The 22531-nt window shown below is 45.2% G+C and overlaps 1 protein-coding gene across 1 annotated transcript in view; it reads right to left on the bottom strand.

The window, feature by feature from the left end:
* Positions 1 to 13289: 13289 nt before the first annotated feature.
* Positions 13290 to 22531, bottom strand: part of LOC103699324 (lon protease homolog, mitochondrial-like) — a 24211-nt gene continuing 14969 nt past the window's right edge. The window contains exons 16-20 of the mRNA XM_039117862.1: positions 19201 to 19368; positions 16545 to 16646; positions 15140 to 15505; positions 14373 to 14891; positions 13290 to 13919 (exon numbers count right to left, since the gene is read on the bottom strand). Coding sequence (XP_038973790.1) covers positions 13734 to 13919; positions 14373 to 14891; positions 15140 to 15505; positions 16545 to 16646; positions 19201 to 19368 — 1341 coding nt within the window. The 3' untranslated portion in view covers positions 13290 to 13733. The remainder of the gene's footprint in view (positions 13920 to 14372; positions 14892 to 15139; positions 15506 to 16544; positions 16647 to 19200; positions 19369 to 22531) is intronic.

Genomic DNA, 22531 nt, shown 5'->3' with positions numbered 1-22531 from the left:
GAGTAATCTGTATAGATCCTTCACTAGTGGTGTCTTATATTTCTCTCTTCGTCTCTTTCGCAGCATTTGCACGAGACGGAGATGCTGATGCACCTGGTCCAAGAATACCGGTAGAGGGCCCGGAGGTGCCAGCGCAGCTACGACGAGGCCCAGGCGAGGTACATGGCTGCCGAGGCGAAGTACCAAGCCGCTGAGGCCGAACATCAGGTGCTCCAGGAAAAAGCTGGAGCATCCGAGGAGAGGGTTCGAGCTCTTACCGCAGAGCTCGACAAGGAAAAGGGCGCGCATGCATTGGCGAGGTCCGAGCTGCGCGCCGCATAGGCTCGGCTGGCCAGAGCCGAGGAAGCGCTGGCCTCCCGCGAGCAGGAGGTGGGGAATGCCCGCGCTCGTCACTTAGAGCTCGAGCAGGAGCTGAGGGGCCTCGAGCGAAGAGCCGCGTACCACGAGGCCCGGGAGCTCGAGGCTCGGGAGAACGCCCAAAACGCGGTGAGGCTCTTCCGCGAGTCGGAAGAGTTTCGCGACCTCCTAGAAGAGGAGGGTGTGAATGGGCTGATTCAAGGCTTCCGGGATTTCCGCAACCAACTGCGGCGGCTCCTCCCGGATTTCGATGTGAACCTGCTCCAACCGGGAGCAGGGGTCGAGAGGCCGGCCGCGGAGGCAGAGACTCCGGGGGCTAAGACGGCCGTAGCCGCCCCCGAAGTGACCGAGGTCGCCTCCGGGGGCACTACTATTGCTGCCGAGGCCACCGAGGGGGTCCCGGCTGCTGAGCCGACCACTCCTGGTACTGCCGAGGCCGAGGTGGTCGAGCTCGAGCCTTGATGTAATTTTTGTTTTGTTTTGTAAAGTCGGGATGGCCTCCCATACTTGTAAGGGCCAAACCCGAATTTTGTACTTTAGCCTACGGGCCTTTTGAAATGAATATATTCTTTTTTGGAAACTATTGTCATAGTCCCAAATTTTTCTGCTCGGATCCATTTTAGGTTCCGAAGATATGGGCTCTAAGGCCTCAGCTTTTACCCGCCATAGGGTCTAAGTTTAGGTTCAACTCGCCAAGCCTCATTGCTCGGTCCTTCGTCTAGGGGTATAGCAACGCTTGTGCTCATACCAAGGGTTTGGGCTCGGAGAATTTTTCCGAGCCTAGTCCAGGATTCGACCGAGCCCTAAGGCGGTCGCCAGGACTTCGGCGAAGTTAGTGAACTTCGATCCTCGTGTTGCCGGGACGGACCAGATTCGTCTCCAACGAATGGGTCCAATGATCGTCAGTTTGTGACAAGGATTCACCGGACTTAGTATATAATGTGCTGGTGTCATGAGCATTCTTTCGCCGAGGCGTTTGCAAATGCTTTCTGCTCGGAGTCCGTTCTTTGAGGACGTCGGCAGAGATCCGAGGACAATAGATAATGTAGAAACATTAATGTGAAACATAAATGGGTACCTTGTACCGTGTGCGTCCATGTGCCGAGGCGACTGAAGACGCTCCTCTACTCGGAGTCCGTTCCTCGAGGACGTTGGCAGAGAAATTCAAGAATGAAATAATGTAAAGACATTAAATAAATGGATACCTGGTACCAAGTGCGTCCCTGCGCCGAGGCGACTGAAGACGCTCCTCTGCTCGGGGCCCGTTCTTCGAGGACGTCAGCAGAGAAATTCAAGAATGAAATAATGTAAAGACATTAAATAAATGGATACCTGGTACCAAGTGCGTCCCTGCGCCGAGGCGACTGAAGACGCTCCTCTGCTCGGGGCCTGTTCTTCGAGGACGTCGGCAGAGAAATTCAAGAATGAAATAATGTAAAGACATTAAATAAATGGGTACCTGGTACCAAGTGCGTCCCTACGCCAAGGCGACTGAAGATGCTCCTCTGCTCGGACTCCGTTCTTTGAGGATGTCGGCAGAGAAATCCAGCAATGAACGAGCCGAGGTCGTGTGTTGAAGTCGGTGGAGAGCAAGCCGAGCTCGTTTGGCCAATGAAGACCACGTCCCAACGTATTGGGGCATCCCGGTAACCGGGGCATCCCAACGTCTCGGGGCATCCTGACCGTGGTCAGGGTAGGCGAACGAGCCGAGCTCGTCTGGTCAGAGAGGACCGCAACTCATAGCCGGGGACGCACGAGCCGAGCTCGTCGGTGGAAGCCGATGGAGAACGAGCCGAGCTCGTCTGGTCACCTAAGACCGCACCCCGACGTCTCGGGCCATCCCGGTAACCGGGGCATCCCGACGTCTCGGGGCATCCTGACCAGGGTCATCATGGCCGTGGTCAGGGTAGGCGAACGAGCCGAGCTCGTCTGGTCAGAGAGGACCGCAACTCATAGCCGGGGACGCACGAGCCGAGCTCGTCGGTGGAAGCCGATGGAGAACGAGCCGAGCTCGTCTGGTCAGAGAGGACCGCGCTCATCTCGACGTCTCGAGCATCCCTTTAGCCGGGGCATCCCGACGTCTCGGGGCATCCCGACGGATCGGGGCATCCCGACGTCTCGGGGCATCCTGACCGTGGTCAAGGTAGGCGAACGAGCCGAGCTCGTCTGGTCAGAGAGGACCGCAACTCATAGCCGGGGACGCACGAGCCGAGCTCGTCGGTGGAAGCCGATGGAGAACGAGCCGAGCTCGTCTGGTCACTTAAGACCGCATCCCGACGTCTCGGGCCATCCCGACGAATCGGGGCATCCCGTTGTGGCAGGGCATCCCAATATATTGGGGCATCCTGACGTCTCAGGGCATCCCGACGGATCGGGGCATCCCGATGTCTCGGGGCATCCTGACCGTGGTCAGGGTAGGCGAACGAGCCGAGCTCGTCTGGTCAGAGAGGACCGCAACTCATAGCCGGGGATGCACGAGCCGAGCTCGTCGGTGGAAGCTGATGGAGAACGAGCCGAGCTCGTCTGGTCACCTAAGACCGCACCCCGACGTCTCGGGCCATCCCGGTAACCGGGGCATCCCGACGTCTCGGGGCATCCTGACCAGGGTCATCATGGCCGTGGTCAGGGTAGGCGAACGAGCCGAGCTCGTCTGGTCAGAGAGGACCGCAACTCATAGCCGGGGACGCACGAGCCGAGCTCGTCGGTGGAAGCCGATGGAGAACGAGCCGAGCTTGTCTGGTCACCTAAGACCGCACCCCGACGTCTCGGGCCATCCCGGTAACCGGGGCATCCCGACGTCTCGGGGCATCCTGACCAGGGTCATCATGGCCGTGGTCAGGGTAGGAGAACGAGCCGAGCTCGTTGGTTGATGAAGAGTGCACCACGGACTCACGAACATCTTCAGGGAGTCCACGCAGGTACTCATCCCGAAACATCGGGGCATCCCAACCGTGGTCGGGGGTGGAGGAACCTGACATCATGAGATAACCAGGAGAATAGGTAAGCTCAAAATAGGTTCGTAAACCATAAGTTTATTATGAAATGAAATTCATAGAATGAAATTCAATAATTGAATAATGAAGGACCCCTTTGGGGTCCTACTGATGATACACGCGGAGATTTTCAGAACTCCAGCTCCACAGAATGGGAGCCCCGTCTAGGGACTCTAGCTGATAAGTCCCGGGTCGGCGGATGCGCGTGACTCGGTATGGTCCTTCCCAATTCGGGGCCAGCTTCCCTTGCTCAGTCGGTCGGGAGGCTTCAGCTCTTCTGAGGACAAGGTCTCCTGGTCTGAAGGATTTGACTTTGACCCTAGCGTTGTAGTACTGAGCTGTCTTTTGCTGGTACCTCGCCATACGAACTCAGGCGGCCTCCCTTGTTTCCTCGATCAGGTCGAGGTTGCTTCTGAGCTGCGAAGAATTGGAGCTGGCGTCGTGGTGCTCGACTCTTGGAGAGGGAAGCCCGATTTCCAATGGGATGACGGCCTCCGTCCCATATGTCAGGTTGAAGGGAGTCTCGCCGGTTGGGACGCGGAACGTAGTCCGGTAAGCCCACAGGACATTGTATAGGTCTTCGACCCATTGTCCTTTGGATTTGTCGAGCCTGGCTTTGAGGCCCTGCAAAATAGTACGATTTGTTACCTCGGTTTCTCCGTTCGTCTGAGGATGTGCGACCGAGGTGAAGCGATGGTCAATGCCAAGCTCGGAGCAGAACTCTCTGAAGCGGATGTTGTCGAACTGGCGACCGTTGTCGGAGATAAGGATGCGGGGAAGCCCGAATCTGCATATAATGGACTTCCAGACAAAATTTCGCATCTTCTACTCGGTGATCCGGGCGAGGGGCTCGGCTTCCACCCACTTAGTGAAATAGTCGATGGAGACGACCAGGAACTTCCTTTGCCTGGTGGCCAGTGGAAATGGCCCAAGAATGTCAATTCCCCACTGGGCAAAAGGCCAAAGGGAACTGATCGAAGTCAGGGGAGCCGAGGGCCGGCGCTGAACATTGGCGTTCCTTTGGCACCGGTCACATCTTTGGACGAAGTCCATAGCATCCTTCTGAAGTGTCGGCCAGTAGTATCCTTGACGCAAAATTTTGTGAGCCAACGCTCGCCCTCCCAGATGATTTCCACAGATTCCTTCGTGGACTTCACGCAGGGCATAATCAGCCTCTGTTGAGCGGAGGCATCTGAGGAGGGGAGAGGTGAAGGATCTCCGATAGAGCTTTCCTTCATGCAGTATGTACCGGGTGGCGAGGCGCTTGACCCGGCGAGCCTCTCGTTCATCAGCGGGGAGGACTTCATCTTGTAAATAGCTGATGAGTTCGTCCATCCAGCTTGGCTCGAACTCAGTGCAGAGGGTCTGCTCGGGCTCGTCTGTACTGGGCTTTTGGAGATACTCCAGTACTGCCTCCTTGGGAAGCTCACTCATGCGAGAGGACGCCAGCTTTGATAGCTGGTCGGCCCTGAGATTCTCCGACTTGGCGACATGTTGGATGTGAAAAGAGTCCAGGGTCGAGGTGAGATCCCGCACCTTCTGGAAATACTTCTGCATGATCGGGTCTCTGGCTTCGAAGTCTCCCACAATTTGGTTGACGACGAGCTGAGAATCACTGAAGGCCTTCAAGTCCTTCACTCCTAGCTCCTTGGCTAGCTTGAGCCCGGCGACAAGTGCTTCATACTCCGCCATATTGTTGGAAGCAGGGAATTCAAGGCGCAAGGCTTGCTCGGCGACCACCCCCTCTGGGCTGGTAAGAATGAGCCCTGCTCTGCTACCCCCCGAGTTTGAAGAGCCATCGACATGCAGAGTCCATGTCAAACTCGGGGTCTGCTCCACTGGTGGCTCAGGTTCAGGCTCGACCTCATCCGGTATAGTGCACTCGACTATAAAGTCTGCGAGCGCTTGTGCTTTGATCGCCGGTCTGGGTCGGTACTCGATGTCGAATTCTCCGAGCTCAATAGCCCATTTTGTGATTCGGCCCGCACGGTCTGATCTCTGCAGGATCTGCTTGACCGGCTGGTCGGTCAATACAGCCACTATGTGGGCTTGGAAGTAGGGTCGGAGCCTCCGAGCCGAGATGACCAGAGCATAGGCGGTCTTCTCCAGCTTGGAGTATCGGGTCTCGGCATCCCTCAAGACCCGGCTGGTATAATATACTGGCTTCTGGAGTTTGCCCTCCTCTCGGACCAGGACCGAGCTTACTGCAACAGGGGAGACGGCTAGGTACAAATAGAGGATCTCACCTTGTTGAGGTTTTGTGAGCAGGGGAGGGGAAGCCAGTAGATGCTTGAGCTCCTCAAAAGATTGTTGGCACTTGTCCGACCACAAAAAGTTCTTCGGCTTCTTGAGGGCTGCAAAAAATGGAAGGCAGCGCTCGGCCGAGCGGGAGATGAATCTCCCGAGGGCTGCCACTCGGCCCGTGAGCCGCTGTACCTCCTTGACCGTCCTGGGAGGCGTCATCTCTTGGAGGGCTCGGATCTTCTCTGGATTGGCCTCAATTCCTCGCTGTGTAATGATGAAGCCGAGGAACTTGCCGGAGGTGACTCCGAATGCACACTTGGCTGGATTGAGCTTCATCTGGTACTTTCGGAGTGTGGAGAATGCTTCATTGAGGTCGGCTATATGGTCTTGCGCCACCTTGCTTTTCACTAGCATGTCATCTACGTAGACCTCCATGTTTCGGCCTATTTGGTCTTTGAAGATCCGGCTGACCAGCCTTTGATAAGTTGCCCCGGCATTTTTTAAGCCGAATGGCATCACCTTGTAGCAGTAGGTTCCCCCATCGGTGATAAAGGCTGTCTTCTCCTCATCTTCTGGTGCCATGCGGATCTGGTTGTATCCGGAGAAGGCGTCCATGAAGGCCAGCATCTCATGACCTGAGGTGGAGTCCACGAGCTGGTCGATGCTGGGAAGTGGGAAGCTATCCTTTGGGCAGGCTTTATTCAGGTCGGTGTAGTCCACGCACATACGCCACTTCCCGCTGGCTTTCTTGACGAGGACCACATTGGCGAGCCACTCCGGGTAGGCTATCTCCCGGATGAAGCCGGCCTCAAGGAGTTTGCTGACCTCCTCGGCTGCTGCTTGCTGTCGTTCAGGGGCCGCGCCTCGCTTCTTCTGCCGCACGGGCTTGCTGGTCGGCTTTACTTGGAGCCGGTGGACCATGATCTCAGGATCTATCCCCGGCATGTCTGCAGGCGACCATGCGAAAACATCCATGTTGTCCCGCAGGAAGTTGACGAGGCGACCCCTCTTGTACTCGTCGAGGCCAGAGCCAATCTGCACGGTTAGCTCAGGAGAGTTCTCTCGTAAGGGAACTTGGATCAGTAACTCACCAGGCTCTACCCGCTCTTTCCGTGGGTCGTTCCGTGCCTCCATAACCTCAGTCGAGGGCTGGTCAGTTGCTGGGGCAGGCACCTCGGCTGGTCGCCTTGCCTCATGGGTCGTCAGGTAGCATCGCCTTGCCACCATTTGGTCCCCTCGAACTTCGCCGACTCCCTGACTGGTGGGGAATCGCATGAGCAGATGGTGGGTCGAGACTACTGCTCGGAGGGCGTTGAGTCCTGGCCTTCCAAGGATGGCATTGTAAACCGAGGGCAAGCATATTACAAGGAAGCTCATACCCACGGTGCTCTCACGGGGGGCGAGCCCGGCTGTGACCAGAAGGTCAATCTCGCCCTCTACTGGGACTGAATCCCCAGTAAATCCAACTAACAGAGCGTTCATCCTCCGTAGCTGTTCTTTGGTCATCCCCATTTTACAATACGCACCAAAGTACAAAACATTTGCCGAGCTTCCATTATCAACTAAGATGCGTTTTACATCAAATTTGTTTATGATCATGGAGATGACCACGGCATCATCATGGGGAGTTTCGACTCCCTCTAGGTCGTCATCTGAGAAGGAGATGGCTTCAGAGGTGCGCAGGCGCTTCGAGGTTTCTTCCCCTGGAGCTTCTCCAGCCGAGGTCCCGCCTCAGATAGTGTTGATGACACCGGCGATAGGCCTGTTGGCATTCGAACCTTCAGGCTGCGCTGCCCCTTCGGCCGGCTTCTTCCCTTCACGCCGGCCTTGTACGAACCGATCGAGCACCCCTCGGCGGATGAGTGCCTCGATCTCGTTCCGGAGCTGGTAACACTCCTCGGTATCATGGCCGTGATCCCGATGGAAACGGCAATACTTCCGGGGATCACGCCGGATTCTGGTGTCTGGCTTCGGAGGTGAGAGCCGGATGTGATCCCGGCTCTCGATCTCCATGAGGATTTCGACCCGAGGAGCATTGAGAGGAGTGTAACTTTCGTACCTCCTTTCGGGCGCGCCGCCCTGTAGTGGGTACCTCGGGCGGAGTGGCGACCTTTGCTGTGGTGGTCCCCTCAACCGGGGTGGACTCTTCGGGCGGGGCAGATTCTTAGCTCGTCGCGGAGACGGGCTTCTAGGCTGGCCGCGCTCCTCGCGGCGTCTCTTTTTGGGGTTCTGCTCGGCTCCGCCCCGCCTAGCTGCCACGGCCTCTTCCGCCTTGGCGTACTTCCGCGCCCGGGCGAACATTTCGGTGAGGTCCGCGGGGAAACTCTTCTCGATCGAGAAGAGGAATCTGTAGGACCGGGCTCCAGTCTTTAGCGCTGACATGGCGATGGACTGGTCAAGCTCCCGGACCTCCCATGTTCGGCGGTAAACCGGTCCAAATACTCCTTGAAGGACTCCCCCTCCTTCTGCTTGAGGTCTAGGAGGGAGTCGGATGTCCGCCGCTGGGGCTGGCTGGCGGCAAAATTGCCAGCAAACTGTCTGCCGAGCTGCTCAAAGGAAGAGACAGTACTCGGCTTCAGCCCGGTGAACCAAAGCCGGGCCGGTCCTCGGAGTGTCGCCGGAAAGGCCTTGCACATCATGGCCTCCGAGGCTCCTTGCAGGGCCATTAGGACCCGGTAGCTTTCCAGGTGGTCCAGGGGATCAGTCTTGCCGTTGTAAGGCTCCACCTGGGGCATCTTGAACCGTAGCGGGACCGGTTCATCTTCAATCTCCTGGGAGAAGGGTGACTTCGTATTGAACTCGAAGTCGCCGGTATGCCCCGACTTCCTCCCGTGGAGTGCCTGAATTTGGCGCTCCAACTTCTCGACCTTCCGGTCGAGTTCATGGTTCTGGAGGACCGCCGCCGCGGTTTGCTCGGGTGCTGGTTGTCCTGGAACCGACTCAGCTTCTGAAGGTTGGGGCCAGCCTTCGTGACCTCTGGCCGGGTGCTCTCTCCAGAGGGAGGCCTGGACTCGAGAGTCCTGACCTCGAATGGGAAGCCCGCTTGTAGGAGGCTCCGGTTGGACTGGAGCCGGAGGAGGTGGTGCTGCTGGAATGCCCCTGGGTTGCAAGCTTTGGACGGCTGTAGCCAACGCCTGCACTTGCTGCACCAGGGCATCAAATTGTTCCGGTCGAACTTGAGGTGCTGGCTCGACCGGAGGTGGTGAGTTCCGAACGGAATATTCTGGACTTGGTGGAGGACGTCGAGAGGCGTTGGAAGCCCCTTTGCTTCTTAGCTTCATGGCAGCGAACTCGGGCCCTTCCTCTAGCGCCAACTGTTGCTGGAAACTGGACCCGGGGGCCGCCGCGAAGCTGGGGAAGGAGGAGCTCCGCTGCTACAGGGGGCGGACGGCGGTGTGCCGGCCGGCCGCGTCCTCCACTGGCGGGGCGCTGGTCCTGCAGGAAAAATCGGTGGCCGGGCTCTCCGGCACCGGCCCTCCGATGCTTAAGTCAGAGGGGGAATATCTGGAGAGAGCAGGAGGGAGAGAGTATGCGGAGAAGACAGCATCAATATGTGGATAAGGTGAAGAGATTTGATGTCATCAATTGTGTCTGTGCTTTTTACTTCATGTGTTCTTTCCCCTCCTCTCTTTCGGAGTTTTTCCGGTGTGTGTTTTTCTGTCCCCTCTCTTTTCCCCCAGGTTCCCTTTTATAGTGGGATTTTGTGTTACCGGGGAATTTGTCCCTTTCCGTCATAATTGGGCACGATTTGGCCCATTAATGGCGTAGTGGAGAATGGGACCGAATCAGGCCGGAATCAGGGAGTTGTCACGGTCGATCGGACCTGTTGGAGTGGTTGAACCGCCGGCCGTGGTGGGCCTGGGGTCCGTGGATGGTAAGTGCATTAATTGCTGAATGAACCGACGGTCAGGAAGAGCCATACGCTCTGATGGTTCAGTGATCCGAAGATCGTCTTGAGCCGTGTTCATTAAATGACTGAGTGCATCGGAGACTTGAAGGGGTCTCGTGCATTAATGACGAGTCGTGCCGAATGCCTGCAGAGATCTTATGCTTTGATGGCTTGAAGATAGTGGCAGGCTGAATACTTGGTTAAGGCATCGGCTCGGCAGGGGTGCCGAGCCGAGCTGGTCGCCCAATAGGGCGCCCTGTGGCGGGGCTGCTTTTGAGTACTCCTGGCCGGCGCCCTTTGAACGAGCACCTCCTAGCCGAGCGCCTTTATTTGGCGGTCTCCGGCCTGCGCTCTTTATTTGAGCGCTTTTCTGGTCGGCGTCCTCTGGTCGGCTCTTTCTAGCCGAGTAGCTTTACTTTGGTGATTCTAGTTGGGCGCCTCTTCCTGGCGCTCTTTCTGGTCGGCGCTCCTTAGTCGGACGCTTTCCTGGTCGGCACTTTCTAGCCGAGCGTCCTTCGGGTCGGCGCCCTTCGGCCGAGCGCCTTTCCGGTCGGTGCCCTTTGGCCGAGCGCCTCCGTAGCAGTATGACTTGGGGTTTTTCCCCAGCAGAACCATTTTATAATTTAATTCTTTTTTTTTGAGGCATTATTATGTTCAATTTAATCAAACCAGTTAATTAGTTTGCTTTGCAATTAATGTTGTTTATCACTGGCTTATAATTTTTCAATGATGTTTCATGAGTGACATAGTATTTAAAATCTCATAATAGCATTAATGCAGAAATCAAGGCAAAAATTCAAAAGTTCCTCTTTTTTTGAATTTTGTTTGGTAATTAGGAGGCGATCCTCAGATAAAAAGGGGAAAAAAGAACATTAGAAATGGAGTCAAATTAAACATTCACAAAACTGCAGTCATACATATTAAATCATATCTAGTATCACAAATGCATTGACTTACAAAATCATCCTTGGTTTTATTTTTGGTTTCTTGGGCATACTAATTAATGGTATTTCATCATAAGTTCATTCCATCAAAAAGAAGTAAGTACTTGAAGCTTGAATTGTAAAGCATATGAGATCATTTATATTATTAATTATGTTAGATCTTACCCAGCTTCCAAGAGGAATTAGCTGGTACGATTGTACAACAGATGGCGAGGTGCCAGTTTTCTAAAATAAATATGATGGTCAACCAAAAAAAAAAAAAATGCAGCTTGTGTCATCTCTTCGTCGACTAATATGTTGTTAATCTCCAAATTTTATTTGGAAGTTGCTTAGAATCACTTGCCCTTTTTTCATCTAAGATCTTAAAAATACCATGACACTAGAAAATCATGCCAATTTATTAGCTCGATAACTTCCATTGAAAGCTCAAGCAACTAATTAATCCACATGTATGTGTATCTTGCCACCATCCAATACAATTTATGTAAGTTAATGTTCTTGATGCCTACAAAAAAAAGAAAAATAAATTAAAAAAAACATATATTTTGATATAATCTATTTCATTATCTCTCTCTGATGGTTATTGAGAGATTGCGAGGTTATGTTCCAAAGAATATTATCTTTTTTTTCTTTTGATTAGATAAGTCCAACAATAACATAGTTTAGATGTCGTATATTGGAGTGAAGAGAAAACACATACCGTAACTTTTACGTTTTTTTTTCAAAGTTAAAATTAAAATACATAATATTTATGTAGAGTGCATTGTTTTAATTGGTTAACATTCACAGAAGCAACATGCTTTAGAGCAAATAAACAAAACAAAACAAAAATCAATGATACATCTCAACAAAAAAAAGGAAAAAATATGGTATCATCTTAATTACATCTATTGAAATATATATTTTTGTGCTCAAGAAATCATAATATTATTCTTGATTTTTATTTTGAAGATAGATGGTAATCGTATTTAAGGAGTTCCTTTAGTTGTGTAAATACCTTAAGGAGTTTCCGATTATGGTTTAAGATACTGAGGATACACTATTCAACACTTGAATAGGATACAATCAACGAAATGAACTTTTTTTTTAATCTTTAATGAGTGCTTTATGATGATTTGTTTTTTGCCACCCATAAAATATTTGCTTGTTCAAAACATTTGTAAAACATCTAGCACAGCTCAATCCACTCTTTGCTTGTCCTTTTCAATACACTTACTCCCTCATGCCATATTCGGCTTCAAGAAGTGAGGTCAAGAAAAGAAAAAAAAAAAAAAAAAAACAGAGGCAGGTCAAGTCCAATGACTTCTTATCCACTTGTTTGGATATGTTGAGCTCTTTATCCCCTTTCTAGTCTTTCCCCTCTGATTAGAGGGATTAAAGGTCTTCCAAAAAAGATAGTGCCATTTGTAGAGGTGATTAGTTTGTTTATCTAGGGCACCAATCAATTGGAGAGTATATGAAAGCAAAGAGCATCTTGCAAGGTGGGGGAAACCTACTCCATGCATTTTTCTCTTCTATTTTTTTTCGCCGGCCATGAGCCACCATTGCCATGTCAGCAATTCGACCACCTCGCAGCTCGCCACGTTGACATATTTATCGAATGCTGACATGTATGGATGACGGAGAGCGTCGATGCCAAGCTGTCGTCAGCTCGAACAAGATGCGACTCTCAAATTGGAATGAGAACCGGCATTGTTGCCTGAATGGCTGACCTAACTGGGTCCACGAACAAGCATTTAGTTGATTCGTTAGTTAAAGCATGACAGCAAATCAGCTGATAGTAATGGGTGATGAGTCACAAGATGCCCCCACAAAGATTTGCTTGACTAAAACTCTCAAAAAGTCTTGCCTCCTATTGATTCCACAAGCTACTGTCTAAAATTAACCTGTCTGACCTCCCAAGGACATGGTCGGTTGGTCACTATGGGAAGTTGGCCCCACAAAAGAATGGAGGTTGGACCCATGTTAGTCACTAGTGGCAGTGGATTGAAGAGGGGAACTAGAAGACACTGGCATTGGAGAGTTTAGAATAAACTGCTATAAAGCTGAAGTCTAAGGAGGGTATGGGTCTGGTCCTACCATGCCTATTCCTGGGCTTTTCCACTGCTAGAAACTGGTGGTATTCTTTTGCTCTGAGGGATTGATTCCATGATGGCATCATGGGATTCTGATTCCCACATGAACTCGAATTGGATATGGCTGAGCCCACAATCCCTTTCCATAGATTTCATCCAATAGAGGCTCCACCACAAGCTCCATTTTTGAAGTAAAGAAGAAATTTCATTAAGGAAAGAGTACTAGTAAGTCTTTAGCGAGATTGGGGAATAATGACTGTGATGGTCCCCATGACCATTATTGAGGCTTTCTGCCAATTTCAATCTGAAGAGCAACTATGGTCCAATAGCCTCTTGTCATGGTGGATCGTTGACCGGCGAAGCCGGCGAGATATCTCATTCATAATCTTTGATAGGTATTTTGCGATATCATCAAATATGCGAGTTGAGGTCAGCATGTGAATCACATTGGGAGAATGGATTGAATTAGGTTTGAAATGACATCATTTGAGGCTAAAAATCACTAGCAGCTGCATTGCATTTTGAGTCATCATCTTGCATATTTCATTTATAAAGAAGTACTAGTAGAACACCCCTTGCTACAATATCATGATTAAATTAGAAGAATCGATGCCAAGATTATCACCAACAATGGATAAAATAGATGAAAGAAGTACCAATTCGTACAAATTTTAGTATCTAAAGAATGAATGCCCTAATTGGAAGGAAATGACTGCTAAAATGCAAATATCGGCAACAATTAAATTTTTTTCCAGCCACATCCATCAAAGGAGAAAAACACAAGGAGTTGAAAGTTGAAACCAATCCAGCAAACATGATCAAATTAATAATCAGCTATCATCATACATTTGAATGAATAAAAAATTTAGGTTTTGAGAGTAGTTTACATTTGAGTATTGATGAAAACAAAAATGCCGAAATAATGTATTTATATCTTGACCACCATCCACCTCCAGAAAAGATCACAAAAAATACAGCCGTGCTATGGTTTTTTTTCCGCAAAGGTTGTAAGACATAATTAATAAACAATCTTCAGGCATCAGTACATGCAAGCATTCAAATCATGGATGCTCTAGGAAGCCCGTTAGGAATTGTCCATGACCTCAATAAAAGGCTAACTCTCTTTGGAATTGGTCCATGGTGGCTGCATCATGAAGAACTACCATGGAATTTCTTGCAGTCGTCAAGAAAACTATAACATGTGAAGACCCAATACAGGTGGATCAGAGACTTAGATTTGTGGCTTAGAGTTGCTTCCAAAAGCCAGCTCAAATATTTGGTTATAATCATCTACGAAGTGAACTTCAAGGCCTTCCTTCACATTGGCAGCAAGCTCATCAAAATCTCTTCTGTTAGCTGATGGGAATATGATAGTCTTCACCTCACTTCTTCTTGCAGCAAGTATCTTCTCCTTTACCTGTTTGGTAGGAATGAAACTTTTAAAAACTAACAGAAAAAAACAAAGTCACAGAGCAGTAATAATACTAAATAATGGTGATTTCTGGTGTTATTTTTCAAAATAAGACTTCAGAATGATTTTTATCAAATATAGGAAGTTTGCAAATTTAGTAAAAATGTCAAGCTTTGCAGTTTCCAACTCAAAAATTCAGGCTATGACAAAATGCATATAAACTCCTAGATTCAGGTATTTCTACAATGGATGGTAAATCATATAGCATATAAAGATCAAATGGACAAATATGATGAATTGAAAGACAGAGAGTATGTCGCACATCCCGTGGTTGGAAACCAAAACAAGAATAAGAAACATTAAGTCTTAAAACAATCATGAAAACAAAAAACTATGAACTTTCTATTATTATGGTCGGTCACAATGATGAATAAAGATTATGTCACAGAGATAACATACCCCACCAATTGGGAGAATCCGTCCTGTCAATGTTACTTCACCAGTCATTGCAAGTTCTTTTTTAACATGCTTTTTCATGGCAAGAGACAACATTGAGGTTATCATGGTGCACCCTGCACTTGGTCCATCCTTGGGGGTAGCACCAGCCGGCACATGCAAATGGAGCTTGGAGTCTGCAAAAAATGGATTGTCTGGTTCTTTCTGAAGCAATATTGCTCTGGCTACGATATGAGCTATTTGCGCACTCTCCTTCATGACGTCTCCGAGCTGACCCGTCAATAGAAGTGCACCTTTCCCTTCTCCTTGCTCCACTAGGGCGGTCTCAACATACAATGTTGAACCACCCATTGCAGTCCAAGCAAGACCCATGACAACTCCTACTGGAGTCTGATCATATATACGTTCGGCATGGAATACTGGTTTGCCCACAAAATCAGCCAGGTTTGAGACATCAACTATGACCTTTTCAATCACATTATCAACTTTCACATCCTTTACATCACTTGTTTTTATATTGACCTGTAAATAGAGAAATCAATCAATTAATACATGACACAATGAATATACGGTGCATAAATATGCATATGTTAACATATATGCATACTACATTAAAGTAATTTCTATCGTCTGACTGATCCTTCCACTAATGTGAAAAAAAAAGTTTACACATAGGACTTGTAAGAAAAATCACTAGTAGGTGTCAATGTTAAACCAATTCTTACACTACAATAAAATGCATGTTTTAGTCACTTAGCTTCTCAGAATACCTTTGAATCAACGGGTTGGTCTGTTGTTGCAATACCGTTTGATGATAAGAGAGTTGGCTGCACTTTGTCAGCCTCCAACTGTTCAACAAGATGCTCATGAGAAGTTGCTTCTGATTCTTCTGTGGCAGTTCCATTAGGCTGTTCATGTAACGAGACTTCAATTGCTTGTTCAGATTCTGTTAAGGTAGTTGTTGTAGCCCTTTCGTGTGAGTTCCCATCCTCCAGTTTCTTCCCCCCTGGACCATCATCTGCAATTTGAGTAGGCTCTTCAGTAGATTTCTCTCTAAGCTGTTTGGCTCCTTGCTGAAGGCTGACTTTTAGAGATTGCTCATTTGTCACCCCTTGACGGACAAGTTGCAGAGCTATCTATATTAAAGCATAAGAATAAAATCGGTCATGAATAGGAAAAATATTCAAGGTTTTCTGAAATCAAAATATTTATTTCATTGATAGGAAAAGATGCAAATTTAAATATCTAATATACATCAATGGTCATAAAAATGCAAATGAAGGGAATGACTGAGAATTCATAGATGATAGTAATAGAAATGCATGTATGCTTATGAAACTAGTGCTTCTGCATATTTAATGGCCAGAAAACATTCAGATTAATCACTGCTAAAAGGGGAGACTTTCACAGAAAAGCTTTTGATTACAGAAATATTGACTTCCAACATCTCTCAAAGGGGTGTAAAGCCTATGACAAAATAAACTTCAATTAAGTACAACTACACCAGAAGATGCATTAATTGAAGCAATAATTTGTAAAGGAAAACATTTGTTTAATAGAAAAACATAAACAATTTGGAAAGCTACAAGTGAAAAACCACCAATTCAAATATCCTGTTAAAATAAAAATTTCAGAAAGCCAAAACTAGCAGGTCAATAATTTAACATTTCTAATTGTTTCTTTAATCCTTCCCATAATTCTCCAACTAGCACATCCGACAAGTATACCTATTTGTGAGATGACCCAAATATCCAAATGTCTTGCATAAGCAATATGCAAACTAGTTACAAAAAATCGAGGCAATTGGGTTTTTCATTGATAGGGACAACTAGCTAGACACTTTGGTCAAAACATCATAACTAGCTTGTTATGTTCATGCACGCATTCAAACCAGAACTAAATCAAAATATCACCTAGTAACAAGCATCTTGTGTTCTCATGATGCATTTCAGATTGTATACGGTGCCGTTTGAAGTTCAAAGTCATTACTAATTTTTCTGAAGAAAGCATACCGATAACATTGTGGCTCGTCATCAGAGGCAACCCAATGCTCAACAGTTATGGTTGGGATTTGCTAGCAAAACAATTACTTTGAAAATAAATAATAAAATTACGAATATTTAGATTTAAAAACTGATACTTCTTTTCTGAAGTTCTAACAACTGTGTCACAAACCTTGCGGTATATCTTCTCAATTTGCTTTTGAAGATTCCGAACACCTGCCTCTCGGCAATAATTTTCTATCAGAGCAAGAAGAGCTGCATCAGTCACTTCAACCTGGATACATTGATCAGAAATGTTAACAGAATATAAACCAATATAGCATAGATCATGTATACATGGTTAAATATGTCTGTAAAACATTCTATCAGTAGCACGAGACACTCAGCCACCACTAATCCATGTTCACTATTACTAAATATATGTTCTAACTGATGATCCAATTACATCAGGTTAATCCTAGAAAAGCACATTCATGCTGAATGATTCAGACACTAATCTTCCTTACAGTGAAGCAATGTTCAGTCGCCTTTCTAATATAATATATAAAGACAAATGGTGAGATAAGGCGACGGCTTGAGCTTTCCACCATGATCTCCAGATGGCAAAAGCTAACGATTTAATATTGAATCACAGTTATAACTTTTAATTTTCGTAAAGGTACTCTAGTTCATGAATAACAATCTTTTGAGTGGCCTGTGAAGTGTGTCATTCGACACAACCAAGTTAGAACATTGGCCATATCAAGTGCTACCAACCAACTGGACCAACTCCTTGTAGCATCTTCTGAAATTAATTTTCCTAAGACCAGGTACCTGCTTAACCCCAAGACAAAAAACTATGAATAGAATAATTTTTGCATGGGAGCTATAGACTACTTTTTATGTTTTTATTCTCGAGTTATTTTTATTAATCAGCTAATGATCCTTAAAAGTTTACGGATTAATAATTTGAAATCCTAAATATGTAGAAAATAATTGGTATTTAAAGAATTTCTCAAGTGAATAATTCCCTTGGACAAGATTTCTACCATAACCAAATCATCTTCTCCCATCTAAATGGGGTCGGCATGTACAAAGCTAAAAATCCACCAAATCAAATACTAAGATGAAAATACAACAGGGCACAAATTCATGTAATCAGGAATTCTACAATATTGTTCAGCTCATGATAATTCAAAGGCACTGATATGCTCGTAGTGTTTATCTGTCTCATATTGTAATTGATCTGTCAAACTGCTATAATTCTCTAACCATGTAGCAGATAACATCTCAGGAGATTTACTAATCTAGAATATTTTATTTAAAAATATATTTCGATAAATCGTGATGAAATCCTGATCCCTAGTATCTATTGCAATGATCAGAATCCATTTATGAGTTGAAAAAAATATTGCTTATGCAGATGATGTGTCTCGAAGAGAGTAAATTATATGACCAGAAACAAAAGAAGAATGAGAATGTTCTCTTTCTTTTAAAGGTTTTCTTCTTTCCCCTCAGAAGGAAGAGAAGGGGGGGGAGGGGGTGTTTGGGGTGGGGGTTAGTGGGAGCTGGAGGGCACCACTCCTAGGCTATGGAATCATTCATTTAGAATCATTGTTATGACTTCAGAACCATTGAAAGCTTGAACAGGTCCATTCAGTAGCTAACAGGTTGGAAAAAGAAAATTGAGTATATCAAATCAAGTAATGCAATGCTATGACAGTAACACAAACATATCAAAACCTTGCAGCATTATCAATAGAATGATAAACTTTCTTTGTTCCATCAAATATTTTGCACCAGCAAAATTGAAAGCCTTGATCCTACCATGAAGAATGTAGCTCTACTCTCTCTGACAATGATCTTCCAATACACAGACACTCACAAACACTTGTCTACAGGAACATGCGATGCATGCCCAGTATAAAAATAATAAAAAAAGAAAGAAATGTGTTGAATGATAATATAAATTCTATTTATCAATTTAAAATAGAAAAAATCAGTAAAATCCAAAATCCAAACAGTCATGAGAAATAAAAACTTTCCTAACTATACCTTCCATATTCTCATGCAATTCTCTTTCTATGCTCTGATGAGAGATATAATGAGATATTTCATATGTGAAACATAAGACCATAAGATCTAGGAAACAGATGGAGAGGTCAAAGTATCTATCATTTTCTCTTTATTCATGAAAATTAAGTGAAAAGGGTGTTCTAATAGAAAAGGTTTCTTAAGAATAGAGAAGGAGAGATTGGACTGGTGAAGATGATTGGAGGGGGGCAGGGGGAGAGGAGGGGGGCAGGAGGACAGGAGGGCGGAGGGGAGGGGTAGAGAGAGAAGTCCTTGATACGAAAACCGAAATCAGACTGACTAACCATTTTAGAACAAGCATTTTGTTTTTCTAGTCTTTTGACAGCTCTGCTCCTCCTTCATATATGGAGAAGATCGGAACAAGTTCAGTCTCTAATCTTATTTTGACTGTAATGGAATGTGAGATGGAAAACATATTATGATTCTTTGGGAGGATGGGATTTTCATGGAATCAAAGAGGCTGCTTGTTCTCATGAATTACAATATTCTACAATTATAAAAGAATGTTTTTGATGAGATTTGGTTAGAAAATCTAATGGCAAACTTGAAAAAAATAGGCATAACCAAAGGCACAGATTTCTCTTTTTATCATGCACACAAAAAACATATATATAATCTGTTTTGAGTGGGATATTTCTTGACATGATATCAAATACAATATGCCAATTTCAGATAAATTGAAAGAAAACGGACCACTTCCAGCAACTTTTCAGGGGGACATATAGTTAACAATACGAGTGCAGTATTAATCATACTTGTTCAGATTTGATACCACAAGCTTCACGAGTAGTCTTTTCCAAATAGTCCCTTGCAATATGCATCTTTTCATCAGTGATATAACCAGCAAGAGCAATGACCTCCATTCTGTCCAAAAGAGGGTTTGGTATCATCTCAACTACGTTTGCTGTGCAAACAAACAGAACCTAAATTAATAAGCAAAATGGTGTCAGAAGATATTCTAATGGAAGAGTAATTCTGTAAATACATTCACAACTAAACTTAGCTAAGATATCTGAATGCAAATAAAATTGCAACATTAGGACATGGAGAGAAGTGACAGAAGATATTCTGGAAATAACTGAAATGACAATTAGATTTTCATGTATGCATGGGTATGCAAGTGTGCACGTGCATGTGCCCGTGATACTCCCATGCCAAATGCAACACACATACACCCTTGTGGAAAGCACGTGATGAGACATTGAAGTTGAAACTCAAATAGATCATCAATAGCATAAGCACTTAAAGTAAGTAAATCAAATGATTTTCGATGTTAATTATGTATCAAATTATCACAACATGGATAGTAAATTAGTAATCAAAGTAGCATTTGGCTTGAGTCTAATGTTAGGGTGAAAAATCTCTAACCAATTGAATTTAGATACCCATGCTTTTAGAGGTGATGAACAAATTGCAATTTAAATTTCTGTTCCTGGATGTTGGCAGTAGGGACAACCATATATGTTATGGCTTAGAAGTATCATATACATGCTATACAGTAGATCTTATACAAGTCCACTGCCGGAACACATGGATGATTTTATTCACCAGATGGTAGTTCTATTTGACCCACGGTCAGTCTAGTAAATACTAGTGTGCATTGGCATATGGAATGGATTTCTTTAATATTTTAATACATATTCAATATGTGGTCATTACAAATAATGTGTGCAAAGCGCACACTGTGAGTAAAGATGCTACATGGTAGAGCCAAAGTTCTTACTTGACTGCTGAAAAATAATCAGTAATCTAGATGGTATATCTCATTCTGCATTGCAGTAACATATCTTTTCACACTGGTCCAAGCATCAGCACAATACGACATATATATATATATATATATATATAAGCACCATAGGGGTACGAAAGATACTTATTGTCTCACCGACTTATAGATCTGTGCCATTTGCAAAAGTTCAAAAGCTTTGAACTTATAAATGCCTTACATGCATAATGTCTATTTCAACTCTCTCTCTCTCTCTCTCTCTCTCTCTCTCTCTTATATTTATGTTTATATTTATATAAACTGATTAGGCTTCTCGCCACAAATTTATGTAGCATAAATTCCATACGAATTGTCAATTATATGTTTCTGCTAGTATAAAATTGTTATTTTAAAAAAAAAGAAAAAAAAATCTTTTTTCAGATTCTCTCTTATCCAGATCATGCATCCCACCACAATCTGCCCAACTTGTTCCCAACCTTCAAACACCACCATGGCACCTCCTACCAACAGTTGCTGTAAGTCACGGCCATTTACTCCCCTCACTGTCTTTGGCTGCTGTTCCACCCCACCCCCTCCTATCCCCACGAAAGCTCTCCAGCTAAAAGGTGGAGGGAGGTGGTAGGGAAAAAAGGGTTGGTGGGCTGGATGGCATAGTAGAAGGAGTAACTAAAAGGACTTGTAGTCATTGATGGCAGTCATGGGTAGGTGGAGACTTAAAACAGACCTAAAATTTTCGGTGTGAGAAGGAACAGGACATCTTTTACAAGAAATTCAAATCTACCAAACTAATCGGATCTCAAAGTATTTCAAGCATCTACTGACCTATGTGATTGAAAATTTATTTCTATTTTAGAAGATAAAAAATCAAAGACCTTTCCAAAAAGAATTCCTACTTTCCAAAAAAGAAATCCTACTTGCTATTCTGTTAAATTCCACTGATTCATGTCATTGAATTTTTTTCCCTCCCTTATGACTTTCAAGCTATGGAAGACTACACATTAGATGGTACAGTGGCAATGGCATCTAATATTACCTTGCAGATTGTTTTTGAATTAAAAAAAAAGCTCTTTTCCCCTTTGTAAGTCCTTTTTCTAGTGTTACACGTCATAGAAACGCTGAAAGAGCATCATTCAGTATAAGCATCCAAATTACCCAAAATAGAAATTGAGGACAGAATTTGTTTAATTATTATAAATATTTGATCATCATATGAGCTAGCTAATGCTCAGATCTTGTGGGGTAGGTTTCAACACTTCAAAGAACTAATAAATGTTCCAATAAGAAATAACTGCCTGTTGCAAAAAAAAAAAGTAAAAATTGGACAATGAATGGTATAGATGCGAAGCGTATTTTACCGATCATGGTGCCAAGCTCAACTTTGTGGTCAACAACCCTATTTTAGAAAATTAAAGTCCTTCTAGCAAAGAAGACTCATACCTTTAAAATGGGAGACATCCTTTGTTCCAATAAGTATGACTCTTCTTAAACAGAACTTTTATCTTCAAACAACAATGGGTTTTTCTTTGGCATCCAGTACAGTTCTTATTTCCAAAAAAAAGTTACATTCCTGACCACACAGGTCAAGAACTCGGGATTATCATTTGTGAAATAGTTTTCACATCTATAAAATCACTGCCTGTTTAATAATATACAGATTCCAATTTCACACTGTTCATTATTTAATATCTCTATGTTATTTAAAATTATATATATTCTGATTCAGAATGTGCATCTTTTCTCTCTGAAAGATTTATTAGTACTTCAAATTGCTGAAAGATAACATGTGAGGTCCAAGACATAACAGCCTGTATGACAACCGATTCTATAAGTTGTGTCATCAATTTTTATTTTGAAAGATCTGTATGAATTCTAGATATCATTCCACTAGGCCCAACTCATATGTAAGTTGGTTTCCATACCATACTACTATTTCATGAATTTGATGAAACTAAGCAGACAGGTAGGTGATTTTTTTTTCCTTTTTTTTTTTGGTGTGTGTGTGTGTGTGTGTGTGTGTGTGTGTGTGTGTATGTGTGTGGCGGAGGGGGGGGTCTAGAGCAACTTAAAAATAAAAAGAAAAAAGGGTCTATATTCTGAACCACATAGGTCATGAACACAGAACTATCATCAAGAAGAGCATGGTCCGTTTCTTTCCCATAGCATCATTCTCTACTATTTTCATATGATAGATGTCACGCCCCGAGCCCGAGGCGCGGCAGACGCCGCATGCCCGCACGGCGGGCCGCACGGGCGCGCAAGGCAGCAGATCATATCAAAGCAGATACAGCTATTCAAAACTAACATAATTATTTAAATTTATTCAAAAGCAGTCTTACAAAATTTCAAATAACATATGCTTA

The sequence above is a fragment of the Phoenix dactylifera genome, unplaced genomic scaffold (assembly GCF_009389715.1).
Source record: "Phoenix dactylifera cultivar Barhee BC4 unplaced genomic scaffold, palm_55x_up_171113_PBpolish2nd_filt_p 000283F, whole genome shotgun sequence".
In the NCBI taxonomy this organism is placed as follows: domain Eukaryota; kingdom Viridiplantae; phylum Streptophyta; class Magnoliopsida; order Arecales; family Arecaceae; genus Phoenix; species Phoenix dactylifera.
This window is presented reverse-complemented; position numbering and strand designations above follow the sequence as displayed.